We start from the raw sequence: 23001 nt of genomic DNA, 5'->3' as shown, positions 1-23001 counted from the left end.
TCCTCACGCCTACAGCATTAAACATTCAGAATTTGCTTGCTTTACTAGTCACTTCAATACTACACTTCCTGCAGCTTTACTCTTCCCCCTTCACGTTTTACTGTTTCCTGTGTCAAATTCATTATGGATTGTATAGCATCCTTTTAGCAACCACCACTACCAATGGATCTTCACAGACAATAAGCTGAGCATCATTCAGCCCCTTCTACTATGGGCTATTGCTGCAGAATGCCAACAGGTTCCTTATTAGTAGTAATATGCCTTATTTTGACTCCTCTGTAATTTAACTGTGTAGGTACTGAGAAAAAAAAAAAAACATCCAGCTTCATGGGATAAAAAAAAACTATTAGAGGAAAAAAAAATCAGTATTTTTTCATAACAAACAGGGTCACAAACAACAGACAAGTTTGACAAGCAGACTAGCTTTCACCTGAACAAATACTAGCCTTCAACACAAAGGCAGTGAATCCAGAACTCATGATACAACTTCTACTTAAGGAACAAAAATCAGTTTGCCTTTTTGTTAAAAATCTTCAAAACTTGATTTTAGTAGCCTTCTTAGAAATGAAGATCTTAAAATACAATATTTTTCCACCTTTTGATCAGATTTCTCTTTGTGTAAATGATACCTTGGCAAGCTCATTGGACAGAATAACATGAACGGGAAACCTCATAATTAATCATATTACTGTAAGATCAAACTAATCTACTATTTTAATGCAACTCCTTCCCATGCTGCTGCAAGCCGCACATCAAACTTCAAGGCAGTACAATGAATGCGTAATTCAGATAGGAAGATCATCAATAAGAATTTAGACAATGATGTCAAGGGCTGTGGTCCTCAAGTCATGGAACATGGCTGTTGAGAGAAACATCCACCTTCAACAGGTACTACTGAAGAGTTGTGGAAGGAGGAGGCTCCAGGAAGAGCTTCTCACTCCAGAACCTTTATATTAAGTCTTCTAAAAGATACTACCTGATTAAGTCACACAATTAAAAGTAAGATTTCCTAAAAGACAAAAGAAAGTTCAACTCTATTAGCAGCAATAGGATAAAAAATAGTAAAGTAAGTACTGAGAAAATGAAAAAGCATTGAGAAATGTTTGAAGTTTGCAAGAACATGTTCCTCACGATTACTCATTATTATCTTAAGTCTTCAAAGTATAACTAGCAAATCCCAGTAGCCAGGAAGATATATTGGTCACATATTGATTTCACAGCAGAGCAGGTACTATTCCACATTTTTCAAGTCAAAGACAGTAAGATTTTAGGTAAAACTCAGAAAATGTTACCTGAATGTACTTAAAACTTGGAAAAAATTTCCAAGTTATACTGATAAACATCATTCACTGCCAACTGCCAGACATGTACAAATTCCTTTTGAGGGAAATTCTTATGGTATCCCAGTAAGTTTCAGCCCCAGGTGAAAACACAAAAACAGACCACAAATGAACTTTTACCAAACTGTCATCCTAAATGTGAGTGGCCTTTGGTACACCTTTCTTTCCAAAGTATATGATCTTACTTCAGCTTCACTTGAAGTTTAAAAAGCAAACAAACAAACAAACAAAAACCAACTACCCCATCATTCTAATACAAAATTTGTGTGAATGTAGCACTTAGGGACATGTTTTACTACTGGAACTGGTAGCGTTAGGCGATGGTTGAACTTGGTGAAAAAGGGTCTTCTCCAACCTGAGTGATTCTATGATTTTATTCTATAAAAAAATTAGACTCTACTGTATAACAACAGTGATAGAATTAAGAAAAATCTCTTGGATTATATGTACCTGATGATTTCCTCATTGGTGTACAATTTATTTACTTACTACATTAATTTATTTTGAATTCATGTCCCCTTAGATGCAAGGATTATCTTTTTTCTTGAGAATTGGAAGTCATAAACATACCTCACTTCAAAAAAAGAAACGAGTTTTTCCAGTAATATAGAAGCATATTTCTTCTACCGTACAAAAAAACACCTACATGTACTAGTTCTTTTTATTTTGATGTTTTCTATGAATTTATGGAAGTTTGAAGTGCAGACAAAGCAATGAAAGAAAACACAACACTGTCAAGTTATATCAAATACATACATGGTTTTACTCCTGTGTCCAAGTACCTGAGATGGGACACTAAACTTAAATAAGGATGATAACATGTTAAAATCAGACAAACTTGTAATTATTTTCTAGTAAACAAAAAGTAAAAATTACTGATTGTTTTTCCAAAATCAAATCATGACTTAGTACTGGATGCACAATACACTCATTAAAAGTTAAATAGCTTTGGAATAAAAGTTTAAAATTCAGTTGTTCTAAAAATATTACATGGAGAATCTTGAAAAAGTCCTTCTTCCTCTGTCTTCTATGATTTGTCCTCTTCAAACACAAATCCTGCAAGACAGAACTTATGCAGAGAGGGGCTTATTTTGAAAGTCACTATTATAAAAAGTTGTCAGGAGAACAGGTCATCTATTTCAAGTCCATATAGTTTTTGTTGTGGTGGACATAAGTTAGTTACACATATCTTGATCCAGAGTATTTGTAAGACCATTACTTGTGTTCTCTTCTAGATATGTAGCTTTTTTCTTAGTCAAAGTAGCAAATAGTGCATCCATCATTCCTAAAACTTCTAGTAGTTCCTCTTGATAGTCAATCTCTCTTCCTATGGCTTCCTGAAGCCTCAAGAATTGTTTATCTACAACTGCTGACTGTCCAAGCACAGGCTGATAAATATCTGTAAAGAAGAGAGTCACTTAAGATAGACATACCTATTAAAGATGTAGAAATTATATTGGCTAATTAGATAGACATTTAAAGAACGTGGCACTAATCCAACGTTGCAGACAAATAAGACAACTTTGCTAGTGTTCTGAAAAACAGTGTTAATTATTGGTACATACCCACAGTAATATATAAGTCAAACTAACAGAAAAAGAAGTTTTTACTATATCGAATACTATTTTACCTCATTGGAGAAACTGAAGTCACTTGTACTACAGAAGTACAGAAACATGAAGAACCAAAAAAAAAAAAAAAAATTAAGAAACCATGAGGAACCTCACAGACAGTATCTGATTTATACTGTCTGCAGGATCAATGCTGTCTAGCAAAATTTCTTTTTGGATCATTTTATCGCCATTGAGTTTATAAACTAAACTACGTAGGCATAGTTTCTTAAAAGGGTAGCATTTTTCACCTTATTTTCAAATTAGCTGCTGGGCTTTGAAAGTCTTCCTTGTGTGGCACTTACCAGTGATCATATCTGCGACAGTTACCAGTATTGGAGTAAATCTAGGTTCAATTACACGCCTGCAAAATTAGAACACATCGCCATTGTAATGTGTTGAAAAATGAAAGTTACAAGCAGCTCTGTCATACTGGCATACAGATAACATTTTTCTTAGGAAAGAGACCTCACAGAACAGCACTCAGCGTTATGAGTCAAAAAAGCTCCATGTGTTATTTACCCTCCTCTTTTCACAAAGACAGCAGGGACTGGAGGACTGGCAAAAGCCTCAGGTATGTTAAGACATGGGTTGCATTGAAAAGACAAAAAATAACAGACTAAGGGTAAAATGTGGGGCAAAGGAGCAAAACGGTCTCTTTCGGTGGCTTTCATAATACCAACAAAATCATTTTGTGCTAACATGTAAACTGTCTCAGTACTACAGCCAAAATCCGAGACCTTGGCATCAGAAAGCAAAAGGCACATGAAATTTCAACCAGTGCTACAAACATGATCTCCTGAGCCCCTGTGGCAAAAGCTAGTAAGAAATATGGGTCTCAAAATAAGTTGTCAAAGTAAGGTAAAATAATACCTTGTCACAAAGGTAAGGAGGAGACTAATTTGCTTCTCGTCTCGGCCTGCAAGTGCGCTCCTTAGTGTTCCTCTGCGGTTTAGTTCCTGCATAACTGCAACCGTAACTTCAGGGGTATAAAGCCTGATGTGTGGCTGAACACATAGAAGAGTTTAGTATCAAAGCAACATCTTGATAGAGAAAACAGGGATGGTATCAGTTTGCAAAAAATAAAATCAACAAAGGGCGCACAAGGAACCCACACAGTTTGACTACTTTCTGGTTATACACCGAAAGAAAACTAGTTCAAGATACAGAAAAATCCACTTTGAATGACAGCACACAACTTTGATGAAACAGAAGCAAAGCCTTACCTCCAATACTGCATCAAGGGCCTTGGATGACTGAAAGCCCTTCAGTAGCTTGTCGTATTTCCTCAAAACACACTTTCCAGGCTTACTGACAAAGAAATCCTCCTAGAATTGAAATGTAAGTTCAGAGCAAGACAAACACAATGAATTTGTGTAGATATAAAATGTAAACATACTACTATGGACAAGCTTGTATGTCTTTGTGTCTTGCCTCCCTTCAACTTAGTGCACACAAAAAAAAAGAAATCTTGAGTGCTTCGAGACACATTTTCTCACTTCACCTTACCTGTTTTGGCATGTAATTTCTTCCTTTCACATAGGTTCTATATGCTGGTTGTCTCTTCTTTTGAGACTTTTCTTTGCTTTCTTCAGGTTTTCTGTGTTTAACATTTAGCACCCCATTGGTCATGCCTACAACTATAGTTTCATCTTCAGGCTAAAATGCAAAAACCACAGAGTTAGGAACCTAGTGTTTTATTTGACAACACATGCATTACTACTGTGCATATTTTTCAACTTTTATGTGTAATAATAAAATTCAAATCACATTATCACAGAAAAATTTAAGCTAGAAGACACTTCTATGGGGTTCTGTTGTCAAATTCCCTGTACCTGAAGGACCATCTTCAAAGCTATGATCCTAAGCAACATTATCTATTTAATAAGCCTTTAATAAACACCTAGAAGTATACAGTATGACTAGCTCAGCAAGATTCAAATACACATTAACATCCTCCTCACAAATACACAAGCAAGTATAATCTAGGATGTTTGTGGTTTTTTTTCCAAACGGTGTACAACTGCCTTTGGATATTACATGCTATACAGCAGACATAAACGCTACCTATGAAAAAGCTAATATGGATCAGCAGCATTTTCAGAAACAAGTGAAAGTTGTTCAAAACATCAGCCAGTGCTATATGTTCTATCTACATAAAAAGGTAAATTTATTTGATGATAAAGGTTGTAATTTTAAATAATGCATTACAGAAAAAATACTGACTTTACATATTAAAAAGTGGGTTCTGACCCATTAGTACTAATAGATAAGTATATGAAAATTTTAAATATTAGCTGAATGCTCAACAGCTTTTAAGAAAAACAGCAAATGAGAGAAATTACTACATAAGAAATAAAAAATAGAAGGTCGTTATGCCATTAAATAAATCCATAATTTGTCCACATCCTACGTCCTATGCAAGTTATATTCTCAAAAATCAGAAGCAGAATCAGAGTAGGAAAAAAATCAAAAAAAAAATAAGGAGAATAAAAAGTTGGCTTGATTTGAGACAGAACTCCCTAGCATGGGAAAATGACAGCTGAGGAAGCATATTATAGAAGCCTACAGAATCATGACAGGCATGGATGGAGATCAGCTGCTCAGTGTTCCTTAAGGGTATCAAGTGACACTAGTGAAGGTTCAAATGGAACAAAAGGAGGCACCCTTACTAACTGTTGTGTCAAGAGACATGGAACTCTTCGTCAAGGCATTTAGTGAAGGTTAAAATTTTGTACAAGCTAATGGAGAGACTGAACAGGTTTATACTAGAGAAATTCTTTGAGTTACACAGAAATTGGTATCATCACCAAATGAGTTTGGAAGAACATCAGATATGCAGGTATGGCATGTGTTTTGCACTTGAAGCAGAGGCTTGAAGCATGTTTTCTGTGGTTCTGTGAAAGATATGCCCCACTATAGTCTTCACCTAATCCAAATTCATTCAAGACCTATAGCTCTAGTTCTCTGGGGAACAAGGTATGACATGCAGGAATATTTTCTGTCGCCCTTAGCTCTCGCCCTTCCTCCTTGGTTCCAGAAGATCATGACAATAGTAAAGTAGCAAAGACCTTCGCAGTCCCTTTTACATATCCTTTACTGGTTATATGGCGGAGTGACTGCATCATGACAGTTCTGCTTTAAAAAAAAGAGGTGCTGGCCTTCAAATTTTTGCCCAAACAGCCAGTTATCCATTGGAACACTTTGGAAAAGTAAGGATCTTTGTTTTCTGTTCCCAAGACAGTAAGACAGCTGGTTTGGCAGACCTTCATTTATGCTCATACCCCAGGCCCTCTCCTCTTCTTTTCCTCAGATCATTCTAACATCAACAACTTCTAAGACAGGTTCATCCTATTCTAAATCTTCCAAAGAAAGAAATAAAACACTTTTTCCTTTTATCACTGCCATACAAGAAGACTTGGAAGGTTCCTGAAAAGCAAAAGATGTGTATACTCATCTTAAAGGAGTTCCCTTCTAAGCTGCGTACTTCCCCAACGCTATATACGGTGCCTGATAAACACACAATTTTGTATAGATCTATTCAGGTAAAATCTGGTTACCTATTTTAATCTATTATGTTTTAAACCTCTAAATGCAATTTTTACCCAGGAGAAATACAGTCAGTGATTCTAGTTCACATGTTCAGCATTCCTGTGAAACATCTAATAGCAATGAAAGCAAAAATCAATTACTTCAGAGACTTAAAGCTTATTACAATTACCCTGCCTATAAAAACTTCTAAAGTACTTACTGACAATGCAAGACTGAGGATAGATGTTGCATAGTTAAAGCTGTGGACTACTTTGTAGGAAGTCGTACTGTAAATCTTCACGTGCCTGTATAGGAACAGTGACGATTAAAACCTTGTTACTAATGCCTTCACAGAAACTTTATCATTCTCAGCTTCTAGGAGATCATTTAAAGAAACTGAATATTTAAGCAAAGCTTTCTTCAGACTACTAGCGAGCTTCTTTGTTATTACCTCTCCTGTAATAACAGGAAGGTTCTAGCAAAAGATTCAGAAAAGAAAAAGAAAGGATTACTTACCCTTACACTAAAAAGATGAAAACAGTGAAAAGGGCAGAAAAGGAAACCAAAGGCAGATGTAAAGACAACTTGACTTCAGCAACACTTATTAGGAAACGCTAAGACAGTGTTTCTCCTAACTTGTTCTTAATTTTAAATGGAAGATTTACTGATAATTTCTGGAATTAAATCCATGGGTATTTTTGCATCCAGCTGCCCTTTAATGATTCGTTTGAAGGTGGAAAATCCTTAACAAAGGAAAAAACTAAACACTATCTTACAAGTATGAACTTCAGTGTTATAAGCATTGAACAACCCATAGCTACATAGTTAATGCAACCCTTCACAGCTTATGCTTTGTGACCACATAGCTTGAGGGAGCCTAGGAAGTACAGCACGGAGGGAAGGCAGGGAGTGAGAGAATAGACCACGGTCACTTCAGACCAGTTCATACTTCTAATGTCTTAGAGACAACAGATTGTATAACTGAACTAAGCAACATAAAAAATTACAAAAAGCACCCTTGCAAAGGACTTACTTCACCTCTGCGCCTTGGGTGCATTCCTTCCATTGACAGGGTCACTTTACGGGGGACAAAAAGCAACAGCACAGATACACCAAAAATGGGCTCTTTTAAAGGTAAATGCTAACCAGTATTGAACTGCATTGAAGTAAAATAAGAATAGTTTTCTTATTGAGACAGCAAGGGTCAGTTCAGAGGTTCAAAAAAACGAATGCTTATTCAGAAGTTCCCCCCATGCATTACCAAATGGCACATGCAACTCTCACTGATGCTCATGTTAATAAGAGAAAAAGGCAAAACAAAGTTCCAAAATATACCAACCTGTCCAGGGATCCTGATAATAACCTTTGTCCAGAGCTGTTCAGGCACAAACAAGTTACAGTTTTATGATGATTTTTAAGTGAAACTAGTAATTGTCCGCCTTTCAATACATCCCAGACTTTGACATAACGTCCTCCTATGAGAAAGAAGCGCACAAAACAGTTGGACATGTACACGTTTATGCTTCTCTGAAGAAGTTTTCACACAAGTGACACAGTGCATCCTTTGTAACAGAGTTTTCTGCACCTGCTTGTGCTCTCCATCCATTACGGCTATCCCATGGGACAAGACACATTACAAGCCTGTTCTTTTTCAGGTGGTTTTGCAGGCACAGCTGATTGGTTCAACATATTCCTTACAAAAAGGATTTAAACACTACTGGATCGCAAGACTTCTCATGCAATAGTAAGAGACTAAAAAACATTGCTAAACATAATTTAGAGAAATGTACAGCCACACCTTTCAAAACACTTCTTAATTACGTTCCTTCAGGCCAGCACTGAGCCGATAAAGTGCATTTCATCATTAAAAGTGTACTACTAGTTTTTAACTAATTACAAGAGAAGCAAATCAGAGATAAGACCCCTACCTTCAACCTTCAGATCAACACCAGTTCCCAAGGAAGATCCTTGAGAAATCTAGTTTTTACATACTTACCACTTCCTGGCCAAATTAAAGCATCACACAGGGAAGACGGCTGCTGAAAGATTTCTCAAATTGGGCCCAGCAGAAAACAAAGTTGATTTTATTTAAGTACCTGCAGACACTAGCAGCCCTCCTGAAGGGAAAAGAAGCACACTCTCCACTGGGTGGCCATGTTCTATTGTCATGACACTACTTTTTGTTCTTGCATCAAACACTTTCACAGTGTGATCATAGGAACCTGCAAACAACACCATAAATAGCTTCAGTTGCGTAATTCAAGTATTTCAGGAAGTAAAACGGCCACGTGTTACAATCTAAAGGAGCTCCTGACAAATGGAAACGGTCAGTCTTACACCATACATTTAAAATGCCTAGTGGTTTACTTAATTTATAGCCTTCTGGCAGCATAAGGCTTCCAATTCTAGTCCTAGCCACGTGTCAGGTCTTAAAAGTAATTTAATTCTTAACTTTATTTCTCTTCTATTAATCAAGTGTATTAGTAACAACAAATACCAGAAAACATGATGAAACCTACTGTCTTTTGCCCCCTAAATCAAAGAACTCTTGATTTTTCACAGCATTTTAATTTATAAATTTACAACAGATTAATAGAATGTTGCTGGTAGAAAAAAAAAAGGCAACTGATCTTAAAAACTTTTCATAAGACATTTCATTTCTGAGTCTGCAAGTTTTAGACTGTACAAATTGCGGCGGAACTACTGCTCTCCTCCAGAGCCCTGATAAAACACTTCCATCAATCCCAGTTAAAGGATGCATTCACAGCATCTTCAACTTTCAAAGGCAAGTCAGAATAGCCCCATTAACATTAACAGGCTAAAGCAAAAATATGTTAAACACTTTGTTTCCCTACAAACACCAGCATTAGCTGTGAAAAGCAAGTAAAAAGGAAACGAGATTGGCTCTGAACAGGAAGATTGTTGATGTTTAAAATAAAATACACAAGATGCTACTGTATTAAAAATTTACTGTATTTTTTCTTCAGTTCTATAAAAAAAACAAACACCATGCATAAAAAATAAAATCAAACCTGTTATAAAGACATCTCCATTCAATTTACTTGCACAGCCACATCTCACATAGTCTGTATGTTCAGTGTATGACACAATTTCTGTAGCGCTTGGAATATCCCACAAATTTGATGAATAATCATCACCACCAGAAAATATTCGGTATTTATCAGAGAGGAAGCCCACCACATGAACAGCTCTAGAAACCAAAGTGCACAATAGCCATTGTTAAAATATATTCTTATTTCCACAAATAAAGAGCTTGCTGAAGGGAAGGATTCTCTCTAGTCTGAAAGTGCAAAGTATTTACTACTGGAAATTAGCGAGCCTCACTTCAGAAGTTAAAAATAGTTCATCTTGTATAGTTCCAGCCAGAAAAGGATCTTGCACACAAGATGCTAATCCAAGCACTGCTATGCTCTGCATTAAGGGTTTTACAGATCTACTGGATGCTCATTCAAGAGCTGTAAATTCTGCATTTATTACTTGGAGGTCTGTGTACTAGCCCAATCCTTTTGAAATAATAACCTTTAAGCTATTTAAAATAGTAAGCCTTAAGTAAGACTGTGTTGGACACTCTCCTTGTCCTTTAGGAATCACTACCAAAATCAGTATTATCATTTTAACATCCCAACAGAGAATGACTTTGACAGGAAACATAGCTACTTTAGATCTTACTAAATCAACCTGGGGATTAAGACTTCAAATAATACCCTATCTGCAGCCAGAGAGCTCAGATAGGTAGAAACAGAATCTCAAGTTCTGCATGGGTGCTTTCCTATAAAAGAGGGTTGTTGTTGTTATTATTCTAGAAAGATAAAACAGCTTTAGATCTTCCAGAGCACAGCAATCTGTTTAATCTAATTATTACCATTGTCATCGTCTCACTCAAAAATCAGGATTCTTCCTCCAACTTCTTCCACACCCAGGGGCACAGACTTTCCTTTTTTTCTTTTTTTAATTGTTTTTTAAAGTGATTCCTGCTCTTCCTAACATATTTCTTCACAGCTTTTCTAACCACTTTTTACAACTGCTCCTCCCAGCATCAAATAAAATTTGCTTACCAACATCGTGCAGTCACAAGACTGTGTTTACACAATATATCAGCAAACATCTGTCTTAATTAGAATATGTATTTATTCTTCCATGTGCCCAATTCACATTTAGAGTTAAAAACAGTATCATTACTCTAATCTGGAATTCAATTTTAAAATCTACTTTTCAGTAAGACGTGCAGAAGTTGCAAGCAGCACAGATGAATACTACTCAGATTTTCAACAACATGCTAAGCAGACATACGTAAATACACCAGACAAGCTTATGCACACAAAGAACAAAACACTGTCTTACTTAGTATGACCATCAAATTGCCTCAGGGGTGCTTTTCCACTAATATCAAAGAGACGAATGCTACCTTCCTCGCTGCCAGCAACAAGCAGTTTGCCATCATCCCTGTATGTGGCACAATAGGCAGCATCTTTGAAGCGAGAAAACGTTTTGATCGGTTCCTGAGAATAACGACCATAAATATGGATCTGGCAAAAGGAAAAGACAGTAAGTTCACTCACATGACAGCAGTTGAAGAACAGCAATATGAAAACATAAAAAAAAAGCTACTTACCCTTGAGGAGGCTGTAACAGCATAGTTATATGGAGGAACTGGGGAGAAGTCGATTTTATTTACTGCACCAAATTCCTTTATCTGAACAGGCATCTGAAAGAGTTGTAATTAGGATGATTAAACACACGTAAGTATCAAAAATGAAATTAAAGAAATCTATTCTTATTACAGAGCTCAGAATGATATTTAGAACCAAGTTATCTGTGAGTGCTATCCCATGAGGCGTCTCTTCTTCTGGGCTACTTTTAACACTATTTCCCACTTTGGGCACTATAACAGACCCACTAATTATGACTTTTATTTGGAAAAAAAAAAAAAAGTTCAGTCAGGGAAGGTTATGAATAGTTTAATTGCCCCCGGGTGCGCAGTAAGCATGACTCGGGGATGTTAATTTCATCAGCCCAGGGCTCGCGTTACCCTGGCTCTCCCGGGATCCCCCCCGGCGGGTTTCGGGGCGCCGCTGGAGACCCCCCGGAGGGCGGCCGTGCCGTACCTTGTACCCCCGCCAGTAGAGCGTGTCCTGCGTCACCTTCTCCCCGAGCTTGGGCACCGCCTGCACCACCACGGGCTTGTAGGACGCCATGGCGGGGCGAGGCGCTGCGGGAGGCGCTGCGGGAGGTTCGGCGAGGGGAGAGGAGGGGAGGCTCGGGGCCGCCTCAGAGACCGCGTTTCCCGCCGCGCCGCGCGGCCGCCGCCATGCCGGTCCCCGCTCGGACCTCGCGGAGAGGCGCTGCGCTCTGCGCACGCGCGCGTCATCGGCGGGCGCCGCCTGCGGGCCAATCGCGGCGCGGCGCGCGAGTGAGGCGCCACTTCCCTCCCCTCCTTCCCTCCCCCCGCCCCCCCCGGAGCGGTTGTCGCGACACGCCTCCCTGTCGTCGTGACTGGGGGGGGGCTGTCGTGGGTCGTGGGGCGCTGCCCGGCTCGCACAGCCTCCCGCGGCGCCGAGGGGCGCGCAGCCGCGGTAACTTTTGCTTGGGGGTCTGTGTGTGAGGGGGGTTGGGTGGGCGGGGGGGGGGGGGGGGTCGGTGTTCGCTGTCGTGAAATGGCGCCTCAGGTGGCTGGGGGGGAGGGGGGCAGAGTAACCGTCTGGTAGCCTCAGGCAGAGGCTGGGCCCGTAGCGCCTGGCAGCGTTGCGTCCTCCGAGGCTTTAACCAGCTAAAGCTAACGCCGTGTGGCTAAACGTTGTTGCCCGTGTTCGCCGCAGGTCGCGCAGACGCCCGCATCTCTCTGCATGCGGCTTGGCTGGCTGCACCCGCACCGGGCAGGTACCATGGAGAGACCAGCAGCGTGAAAACCTGCGCCTGACTGAAGCCATGGCGTCCTCGGCGAGCTTAGACGCTGGGGCGCAGCTGATAGTGGAGGAATGCACCGCTAGCTACAGCCTTCCCCCCATGCCGGACATCAAGGTGGAGCGTCAGCTGGACTCCAGCACGGAGGAAGGCCAAACGCAGAGCGTCACCATGGGCATGAAGTTCATTTTGCCCAATAGATTTGATATGAACGTCTGCTCGCGGTTTGTGAAGTCTCTGAATGAGGAGGACAGTAAAAATATTCAAGATCAAGTTAACTCCGACCTCGAAGTGGCGTCTGTCTTATTTAAAGGTTGAACTTTATGGTACAAATTGTTGTGTCTAGACTGTTTCATTCTGTTAAGATGCTGCATTTAAAAAAAAGTATCTGCCATATATGTGTAATCGTTTCTAAAATTTGTTCTGCTAGCATTTTTTATATATGTCTTACTGGTTATTACTATAAAACTAATTTTTCCCAAGTTTATTTTATTGCACTTTTTTTTAATTTAAAAAATGATGGCACAGAAAACCTTTAATTTATTAAGACCTGATGCAGATTATGAAAACAAGCTTGCTTCTTCTGGTAGCAAGCCCTATTATAAAGTCATAGGATATGCTACACATTGTTGAATATGTGTTTTTACAAAACATTACTAAAAGTACTATATGGTCATTTCAACTGCAGTAGTGTTCTGGATCATGTTTTGTCTTTTCACTGGTATGATGTCCAAATAATAGGTCTTGCAGTTTACTTTGTCCTATGAATATGGATAGACAAAGCCCGTCTTCATTGTAGCAAGTGTCTTGCTGATTCAGTTTCACACTATTTGGAGGTGAACAGTGCTGTAAATCTGTAAATTGTTCTCTGCAGCTAATATTTAACCATTGCTGTCCAGCTTCATAAGAGTTGATCCATACTTTTTAATAGCTGAGCGTGTTGATAGAGAAGGTAGTTAGGGTTTCTTTCTATTCCTTAGTAGTAATTATGTTTTTGCAGTTCTTGCTTTAATATTTCAGACACTTAGTAGTTTGTTTTTTCATAATATTGAATTTGACCCATTTCCTATAACAAATACAAACACAGACCTGTTGTGGATTTTCATGATTTCTCTGATTTGTGTTGTTTGGCTGCAGTTCAGCCATTGTAATTTTCAAACTTTTTTGATTTGCAGGCCCTAAATGCTTTCTAGTGGAGCTGCAGACCTGAACGGCAAATTTAGACCCATCAGCAATAGGGTTGTTTTTTCTTAGGTAACATTTGTGAACCCCTTAGAAGTAGTCCTGCGGATCCAGAGACCGCAGGTCAAAAATCCCTGGTAGGTCTCTTAATTTGATAACCTCAGCTATAGCTGTTTGATTGGCAAACAGAGTGTAATTTTATTTTCATCCTTTTATCCTGTACTTCTAATTGGTTCTGTTTGGAAATTTGCACTTGGGTTTATGACCAAGAGGTTCACTATAGTGTGAATTCAGTGTGTGTGTTAATTAGCTTTCAATCACTGATTACTGGTGCACACTGGTTTCAAATCAGTTTAACGAATAGTGGAATTTAATCCTTAAGTAGTTCTCTCCAGTATTCAGTCAGCTAGCTTCCTAAAAATTATTTGGCTTTTCAGCTACTTCTCAAAAGCTATTGTTTTGAGAATTGGAAGCCAAGATGCTCTATCTATTCTGTAATACCTTGCTATTGGATTCTGATACAAAGTTAGAAAAGTCAGTACTGATAAAAACAGTAGCGCTGTGTGACTTCTGAATTCTAAGTGGTGACCTGCTTCTGCATTTTCTTTTAGCTAGTTTGGAAGATCTTTGTTCCTACTGGATAAATATTCTTAAGACATCCATAATGTAGTCACAATTTTATTCAACAGGAGTTGAAAAGGTCTTAGTGAAGAAACACAGTGAAGGTCCATCCATGAAGTGACCTTCACCCAACCAATGAAGGTTGAGTCCACTGGTCAAGGAGTAGGTAGAGTATTGAGCTGCGTGCCTCGTGACTGCAGGACTGAATGAGGCTAACTCATGTTTTCGTTGCACTGGAGAGTGCTAGTAAGAATATTGAATGTGAAATGGAGCCATCCTACCTGGTAAATCCGTGCTGGATGTGTTGGGAACCTAGGCAAAGAATTACCTCACTTAGACAACAAACTGTTTCTGGGTGAAGTTACGCCATATTTAATATATGGGTTATCAGTATTGCTTTATGCCAGAAATGAAAACAGCCCTTTGATCAACTTGCATGATACACGGTGGAAAAAGCACATGCCACAAAGCTTACTTAGCGTAGGTTTGAAAGTTCTTGTGGTAGCGCTGTTTTCTACTTTAACTTAGAATCTGTGGCTTTCTTTTTACTTCCTTTCTAGCATTAAAACTATGTCTGTTTTCTCTGTTCAATGTAGCTGAATGCAACATCCATACTTCTCCTTCCCCTGGTATCCAAGTAAGGCACGTTTATACTCCATCAACTACTAAGCATTTCTCACCAATAAAACAATCAACTACCCTAACTAACAAACATAGGGGAAATGAAGTCTCTACAACACCTCTGCTTGTAAACTGTAAGTATCCTTCTGCCTAACTGTTAATAGTATTTTGTGAACTGCAAGTTAGATGCTTGCCAGATTTTTTCCATTTTTCCTTTGTGTGTGTGTTGTTGTTGTTTTTAATATAGGAAGAAAACATTGAAATAATCTTGTTTAATGTTACAGGGTTCCAACCATAAAATAATGCATGTGCTGTACTGAGCTCATGACTGAGGTGTATTTTCCAGAAAGGATCCAATTCTTGATTTGAAAAGTATAGAGACAGATTTTTCTGATCCTTTTAGAGCTTCAAGCTATTATTTATGATTTTTTTATTCATGACTTTCAAGCATTTTCTTTATAAACTACACTCATAATCTACTTAATCTCCTATCAACGGCTTTCTTATAAAATCATTTTTAAGTCTTGACTGTGCATCTTTCTTAAACTAAGCAAGACCAATGTTTAAAGAAAAAAAAAAAAGCCTGTTTGCATGGGAAAAATGTATCTGGGACTGTATCATGTGCCTCAGCCTGACTAAAATAGTCAGTCTTTCTGAAATAAGTCAAACTTTTATGCAGTGAATAGAAAGAGGACACTGAATATTTGTGTATTGTGTAACCACCAGCTAGTTTTCTTGCTATATAAGTCAGATAAATTGCATATATTTTCTCCTGAGCACTTTTCAGACCTGCCCCTATTTGTAATTGTCAGAACCATGCATCTGTGCAGCATTTGCTGTGGGATCAGAGAGTTTTTCTTTGTAACTCCTTAAGAATTCTGCTGCCTTTAATGCTTGGTACTTGTTTGTTTTGTTTTGTTTTCGTTTTGTTTTGTTTTCGTTTTGTTTTGTTTTCGTTTTGTTTTGTTTTCGTTTTGTTTTGTTTTCGTTTTGTTTTGTTTTCGTTTTGTTTTGTTTTTGTTTTGTTTTGTTTTTTAAAAAAAAGCTGTAGATGTCATTTTGTGCATAGTTCTGTAATGTCTGATCCGTTCGACATTGTAGTGAATAAGGGTCGTGTTAGGGGCATCAGCTAGCAGCATGACAGGTTTCCTGGTAGCTTGTGAACTCTTATAATAATTAATGATGTTAGAAATGTCACTTTTAAACTGCACAGCCTTAATTTATCAAAAGATGCTTATTTTCATTTGATAAATGTTCTTAACGTGATCTTGGGTTGCTGACCAAACAGCAGAAGAAGGTAGTATGTTGCCTTCAGAGGAGTCAGTGTAGGAAGTATCTCTGTTTTCTCGTGTAATTTATACATTAACTAAAAATTACCAAAACCTTTGAGACATTTAAGAAACATCTCAGTTTTTGACATAGTGATTCTAGTTCAGAGTATAAGATGAAATCTATCCATGCTCTTAAATCTAGATTATGTACAGCTCAAGTCAATGGAGGTATTAGGCCCAACTCCAAACAGCAGAATGAAAACTGGTGTGCACATCACCTGTTTTTGCTTCCCTTTTTGTAGCTTTGTCAGTTCACCAGCTGGCTGCTCAGGGAGAAATGCTGTATCTGGCCACACGTATTGAACAAGGTGAGTCTAAGGAAGGTTAAATAACATCCTCTTTATCTTCAGCGCATTTATAACCTGCTGCACACTTTTTTCCCCAAAGCTGCATTAAAGATACCTCCGAATATGGTACAAATTGAAGGATTTTTTAGGTATCTATTCTTTGTAGGTGTAGACTGTTGTTTTACATTGAGTCTTCTATTTACTCAGTGCTATGATTTGGGTTTAAAATGAAACATTAATATTAATAGTAGTTGAGGAAACCCTTCCTCCCCCCGCTCTCCCACTGTATAGGCGATCTATGGAGATGAGGGATTAGAATCTGTTGGTTCTATCAAAAGAGGTAAACTTTTTTTAAAATCATTTAAAACACATTCTATTAATCAAGGCTTTCTGATTCTATTTTATTGATCAACATAGAGAGCTGTGTGTTAGGTAATTTAAACTATGGACCACACCTGCAGTATAGTAGCACTACTCATTCCAAGTTGTACTGTATTCTTCAGCGTCTGCAATTGTGTGTCCGTAATACATTTACAAAATTTCAACTCTTCATGATATATTAAACTGTTCATAGTATATTCTTATTCTGATATTACTAACCAGCCTTTCTTTTAGTCCATCTCTCTTGAAACATTCATAGAAAGCAGGTATTAAGTAACTCAATCCACATACTTTTGTTAATGAGTCATCTGTATCGAAAGCAAACTGATTCTGCAATGTTGGTAATGGTTAAAATTATGGTGCTATGATAAACATGGGATTTTTAAAGTATTTAGATATTAAAAAAAATAAGTCACCTACTTGTTAAATATATATATATATACACATATATTCTTTTTTTCTTACATCAGCTGTATAAGTAGACCTTAATATACCTTAATAAGTAGACCTTCTATAAAACAGCCAATTGATTAATTGAACTTTGGGAGCAATGGGGTTATACTGTCTGTATTACTTTACAAGCTAATTCTTTACAAAACTCTTGAAAGAGTGCTTTCTACAGTGTAGTACAGAACGTATTTATTTGTTTTTTTCAAGCAGTACTTTTCTCCCAGATTACAGACAACTTGTAATATTTTTAAGTAAAAACAGCTTGATTCGTAGAACTTAAAAAAAAATCTTAGGTTTTACTTCAGTCAGTTGTTTTTTTTTTTTACCTTCAACAAGGATATTTGCACCATCTCTGGGATAGCAATTTGTTTTAAAATTTAAGATGAGAACAATTTTCAGGGCACACTGCTACACCAGTCCATTCACAATGAATATGTCAACACGTTCATTCTACCAGCTCTACAGTGCATTAGTGAAAGGGATTCATAAATTGCATGTTTTTATTTAAACAGAAAACGTAATCAATCATAAGGATGAAGAAGGATTTACCCCTCTGATGTGGGCCGCAGCTCATGGGCAGATAGCAGTAGTGGAATTTCTCCTCCAGAACGTAAGGAAAAGAGCACACTTACATATCTTAATTTACTTTGTATTTTATTTTGCCTTTCTAAGTTTGTCAATGCTGCTATATGCTTAGAACTTTTAAAATGAAGTTCTCTGTAAAAATGTCACTTCAAAAATTTGGTTCATTTGCTTTTCTTTTTATTACAATTTTAGGGTGCAGATCCTCAGATTTTGGGGAAAGGGCGAGAAAGTGCCCTCTCACTGGCTTGCAGTAAAGGATACACAGATATTGTGAAAATGCTGCTTGACTGTGGAGTTGATGTCAATGAATATGACTGGGTAAGTCTCTAGACTGGATTTACATCTGCGTGCACCTAAGTCAGACGCTTGAAGCAGGGCACAGCATTGGCTTGGGTTTGAAAATTGTTATACCTCTTCTGAAGTATCTGACGTTCCCCGAACTTACATGGGATGCTTTTTGATAACAAAAGAGAAATTAGCCCTGCTAGTTATGACTTCTTGATAAAAAGAGAATGAGGCTAATTCTGAACCCGTGTAGAAGAGTGAGCTTACAGTCTAACCAGTAGATGAAAGAAGATGGAAGTTTTAAAGGACCAAAACTTTCTGATAAATGGAAGTATGCTAGTGTGCTAAGGAATTACAGTTGCAGAATGTTTGGTTGCTAAGTGTCTAAGGCTTTTTTCTGCTTTTGCAGAATGGAGGAACACCTCTGCTATATGCAGTGCATGGGAATCATGTGAAATGTGTAAAAATTCTTCTTGGTAAGCAGCCTGTCCAAACTGAATTATCAGTACTGATGTGCTATCAGTTAGCATGGTTACAAATCTGACTTTCTTTTCATATTTCACATAGAAAGTGGTGCTGATCCAACTATTGAAACAGATGCTGGTTATAATTCCATGGATTTGGCTGTAGCCTTGGGCTATCGCAGTGGTGAGTATTGGAAACGTATATTCCTTGATTTTTTTTTTTTTTGCTACTCCTTGTTTATGGAGCTGCTGCAATAGCCTAATAGAGTTTTATTTCTTATGCAGCTGTATGAAGATCACTGTCCTAAAAGTCTTAATATACCTAAATGTACCAGCACAAAATGAGCAGTTTTTCTTCCTTGTTCAGAAAACCAGGTCCCTACTGAGAATATGTCACTGGCATGGATCTGCATCTGTGGGCACAGACAGCAGTGTATAGGGCTGATGTAACCATGATCCAGGCATGGGGAACGAAGCTGCTCCCCAGCTCTGCACAAGGAATCAGAGCAGCACATTACAATGCTAATAGAACTTACAGCCCTCCTGAACCACTCACCCCAGTGCTCTGTGTGATTGGTATGATGTGATGTAGTTTGCAAAACCTTCTGTGCTGGTCATACTAGCTCTAGTTCATCTAGTTCGTCATGGAGGCAGACAGTAATAGTGTAAGGGTCAGTGAATTAGTCTAACCTTATTTGGCTCTGGAAAACAAAGAGGCAGAGAAAGGACTCTTGTTTTTCCCTCATGCTGCCTTCATTTTGAAAGCTGTGAAATGTCTGTTGTTACAGAATCTGGAACTGAACCCAAAAATGAGCATACTGATGCACATGTAGTTTCTCCAAGCAGAGCCCTGTGCTTATGGACAAACCAGTAACTTCACAGTCCTACACATCTGGGTGTAGGACTCATGCCAGAGTTCAGTCTCAAAATGTTCCACAGAAGTAGTTTCAAATAAGTAAACATTCTTTTCCACTCTCCATGTAGAGGCTTTAAAATTTGCTTTCCATAGCTGTCTGCCTATTCAAACCAGAGAACAGATCATCATCCTCCAAAACTGTCTGCCTTACTGAGTGTATTGTTTTCTAATTATATGAGGCTTTTATTTTCTGAAGGGCTGCAAACTCCCTTCTCAGAATGAATTTATTCCTGTCTGTTTTTATTAAATGTTTGTAGAGGACAAGTCAGCATCTCCTAAAACAAAATAGTACATACCTAAAGACTTGGAAAAAACACTGAACACTGATTAACCAGACTCTTTCTCTGCTTTAGTTCAACAGGTTATTGAGTCACATTTATTAAGGCTACTTCAGAGTATCAAGGAATAAGAGCTGGCTCTTCTGTGGCTGTCAATTCTCGTCTTGGAGATTTGGATTTCTTTTTAGCCCTGTCATGAGTGACAAGGGTTGTTTGTTTTGTAAATTTACCTCAGTAAAACTATGTGCTGGTTTTAGTTAAGCTTTTAAATATGCTTCCTCTTTCATAGAATGTTTGGTGTCATCCTTTTTCTTGAAAATATTTTATATAACTTTGAAAGAAAAGATTGTTTGTCTTGCATGAAAAAAAAAAAACAAACAAGTTTGACATTGTGTAAATGTTCATACGGAGTGCATTGGGTGGTGCTGTGCCAAGAGTACTACCTGATCTTGTCATTGATATGTATTCACGAGAAGACAATAATTTAGATACTGAGATATATCACCATAGAATATAGATCTCTTTACTGTTAGTGGTACCCGCTTGTGATGGTTTTCAAGATCCTCAGTTAGTATTATTGTGTCAGCTTTTGTCTTTGTATGATTTTTAAGAAGTTATTAATAAATTGAAAGACTTTGATGGTAGTTTGATTCCTGTTAGATTTCTTTCCACATCCCTCTGCCTTCCTGTTGTATTCCTGAAACAACTGGACCAGAGTGGTCTAGGTAGAAACTTAGCTGATATAAGGAAATCCAAGTATAGAATACCTAGCTCCTAAATATCCTCCCTGCAGTGGCTGAACAGCAGACAGTGTGGGAACAGAAGCCAGAAAGTGCTGCATTCCAGCCTTCTTCAGCTGATGTGTGCTCTGTTGCATGTCCCAGTGTAGCTGCAACAACTGATTTTTGCAAATGGCTGAAAAAGTAGGCAATGTTAACTGATTTCCTGGGACTCATGCACTTAAAACTACAACAAAATAGGATATGATATTTTAAATAATGGAAAAGCTTTTGCAACAGACTTTTCAGAAGTTTTCCCCCCTGACAATGCATATGCATCCCCCATGCATTGTTCACGTATCTTTACCTAAGCATTTAGCCCTTGTGTCCACTAGAGGTCTGGCATCTGTACACAAAAATACACCTCTGAGCCCCTCCTTTCTTAGTCTATGTGTAGTGAATGCAATCTCCAAATTGCTCTCCACCAGCAGCTCAGAAGATGTGCACGAACCCAGGTAAGTTACAATAGTAAAAATACAGCTAGTATCTCCGATGTGTTTTTCAATTTGAAAAATCATTCCATACAGAAATCAATACTGTTTACAGTATTGGTACTGCAGTCCCATCCAAAGCTCCCAACTAGATGGCTGGGGTAATCCAGCCTAGTTCTTTGGGTCAGAGACAGAGAAATTACGGATTCAAAATAGTAGCTTTTTTATTTCAAAGTGACTGAATATACAGTAGGAAGATGTGCAGGGGAAAAGAACAACACAAGATAGATTAAACCTGAATTTGTGGCCAAGTTTTTCTCTGTAATGAAATGTGTGATCTGTAAAAGATGTAAATCAGGTCAGAATTAACCTCTGCAATGTGTTTGGTTTTGTTTTGTTTTGTTTGTGAGAGAACAGAATACCAATTTCTTTCTAAAAGCGGAAATCTTGAGTGTAATGAAACTTAAAGGAGACACCTGAAGCAGGAACTTGTATCAACTTGCAGGTGTTGGTGAAATCCTTGCTATGTTTAACTATTATCTACCTTTTTATGCAGGAATTTTTATTTATTTATTTATTAGAAAAAATGTACTATAAGTAATTTTAAAACAATATGAAGTGGCAATTACTGTAAAGTTATGTGGTGGAAATACTGAGATTCAAAAGCCTGTGTAAAAACAAAGGGCTTTCCATGTTTATTGAAAATATGTAATGCAGTTTTCTTGCAATAACATAACCTGAGCCATCTCTGATTGATTTCTAAGGCATCCTCTATAAAAACATGCTGTTTCAGTATGCATAAGCAAAAAAAAAAATTTTTGTCTTTATTATTTATGTTACAGGAAAGTAATTTTTTCTAAATCATGAACATTCAGTACCTGCTTTGTATTTTTTCTTAAACTTCAGACAATACTGAGTTTATAAAAAATTAATTGACTAATGATTATCTATTACCTGAAAATGTATCCTAAAAAATGTTGGGGTTTTTCAGATAAGATGGAAAGATGTGAATTAAGACAGTAAAATGTAATTTTTCTTCTTTTTGCTGTAGAATTTCAAACAACTGTCAGATAACCACTAAGCATCCCACAAAACTGAGTAAAAGAGTGAAGATGATCGTCCTTGAGAAACTTTTCCTGCATTAAGAGCCCTTTCTATAGTGAAACTTTATGCTGCCAAAGCAATGATCTTGGACTTGAAATTTTCTACGGCTCTTGTGAGGCTGCTGTGGGGGATAAAAACAGCAGTATTTCACAAGCCATGTTTTGAAATATCAGCCTGCTGATTTTGAGTGAAGGATTTCTGCAACCACTGATGGCAGGGAGAAGACACTAGGAATTACCTTTGAACGACATACTTTAGTCTGGACGTGTCATTGTTTTTCCTTGCCACAGCATGCCACAAGATCTGAGGCATTTGAAAATTCTGAGATCAAAATCTAACTCCATGTTGATTTTGTAAAAATCACTTGCCAAAGTAATTCTTTTATGGGAGCATTAAACTATTTTACATTTGAAGGTGAATGATACATACTGCACTTCAAAGTGTTAGCAAACAAGTCTTTTCTGAATAAAGAAATTATTTTTTTTGCCAAATTAAATGTGCAGCATGTAATCATAGATGTCATGAACAATGCCTCACAAAGCAGATTGCCTTGCACAGCTTGATATAGCAGTAGTAAAAAGAATAGTTCAGAGCTGTACAAAGTCTTTGTCTCATTCATTCACATTTGACTTTGCAAAGTATTCTGGTCTATTTAACACAGAGACTGCACAACAGATGAACTCCAGTCTGCAGTGCACTGGGTAGGACACTTATCAGAATTAACATTCATTTACAGCTGCTGCTGGCTGCAGTAGATTGGAAGCCTTACAGTGAAGACAGCCTTTATCTGTCTAGCAGGGAGGTAGATAAAAGCTGAAGAAGAAAGCAGTTCTGTTCCTAAAGATTAATAGTATAGATGAGAATTAATCCTACCAAGGAAAAA

The 23001-nt window shown here is 37.8% G+C and overlaps 2 protein-coding genes across 2 annotated transcripts; one reads left to right on the top strand and one right to left on the bottom strand.

Moving 5' to 3' along the window:
- Positions 1-2079: 2079 nt before the first annotated feature.
- On the bottom strand, positions 2080-11853 carry UTP15 (UTP15 small subunit processome component). The gene is made up of 12 exons (XM_083819019.1): positions 11608-11853; positions 11115-11207; positions 10844-11028; positions 9514-9692; positions 8578-8703; positions 7821-7956; positions 6702-6786; positions 4460-4609; positions 4177-4278; positions 3824-3957; positions 3256-3314; positions 2080-2739 (listed from the first exon to the last, which is right to left on the bottom strand). The coding sequence occupies exons 1-12, from the start codon at positions 11695-11697 to the stop codon at positions 2516-2518; spliced, it is 1563 nt and encodes a 520-aa protein (XP_083675145.1). The 5' UTR covers positions 11698-11853; the 3' UTR covers positions 2080-2515.
- Positions 11854-11925: 72 nt separating this feature from the next.
- Positions 11926-20446, top strand: ANKRA2 (ankyrin repeat family A member 2). The gene is made up of 9 exons (XM_083819020.1): positions 11926-12075; positions 12319-12716; positions 14803-14961; positions 16401-16466; positions 17789-17886; positions 18054-18179; positions 18556-18622; positions 18714-18794; positions 19880-20446. Exons 2-9 carry the CDS (start codon positions 12428-12430, stop codon positions 19933-19935), a joined length of 942 nt encoding a protein of 313 aa, XP_083675146.1. The 5' UTR covers positions 11926-12075; positions 12319-12427; the 3' UTR covers positions 19936-20446.
- The last annotated feature ends 2555 nt before the right edge of the window (positions 20447-23001 follow it).

This window comes from Anser anser (assembly GCF_964211835.1).
Source record: "Anser anser genome assembly, chromosome: Z".
Taxonomy (NCBI): domain Eukaryota; kingdom Metazoa; phylum Chordata; class Aves; order Anseriformes; family Anatidae; genus Anser; species Anser anser.
This window is presented reverse-complemented; position numbering and strand designations above follow the sequence as displayed.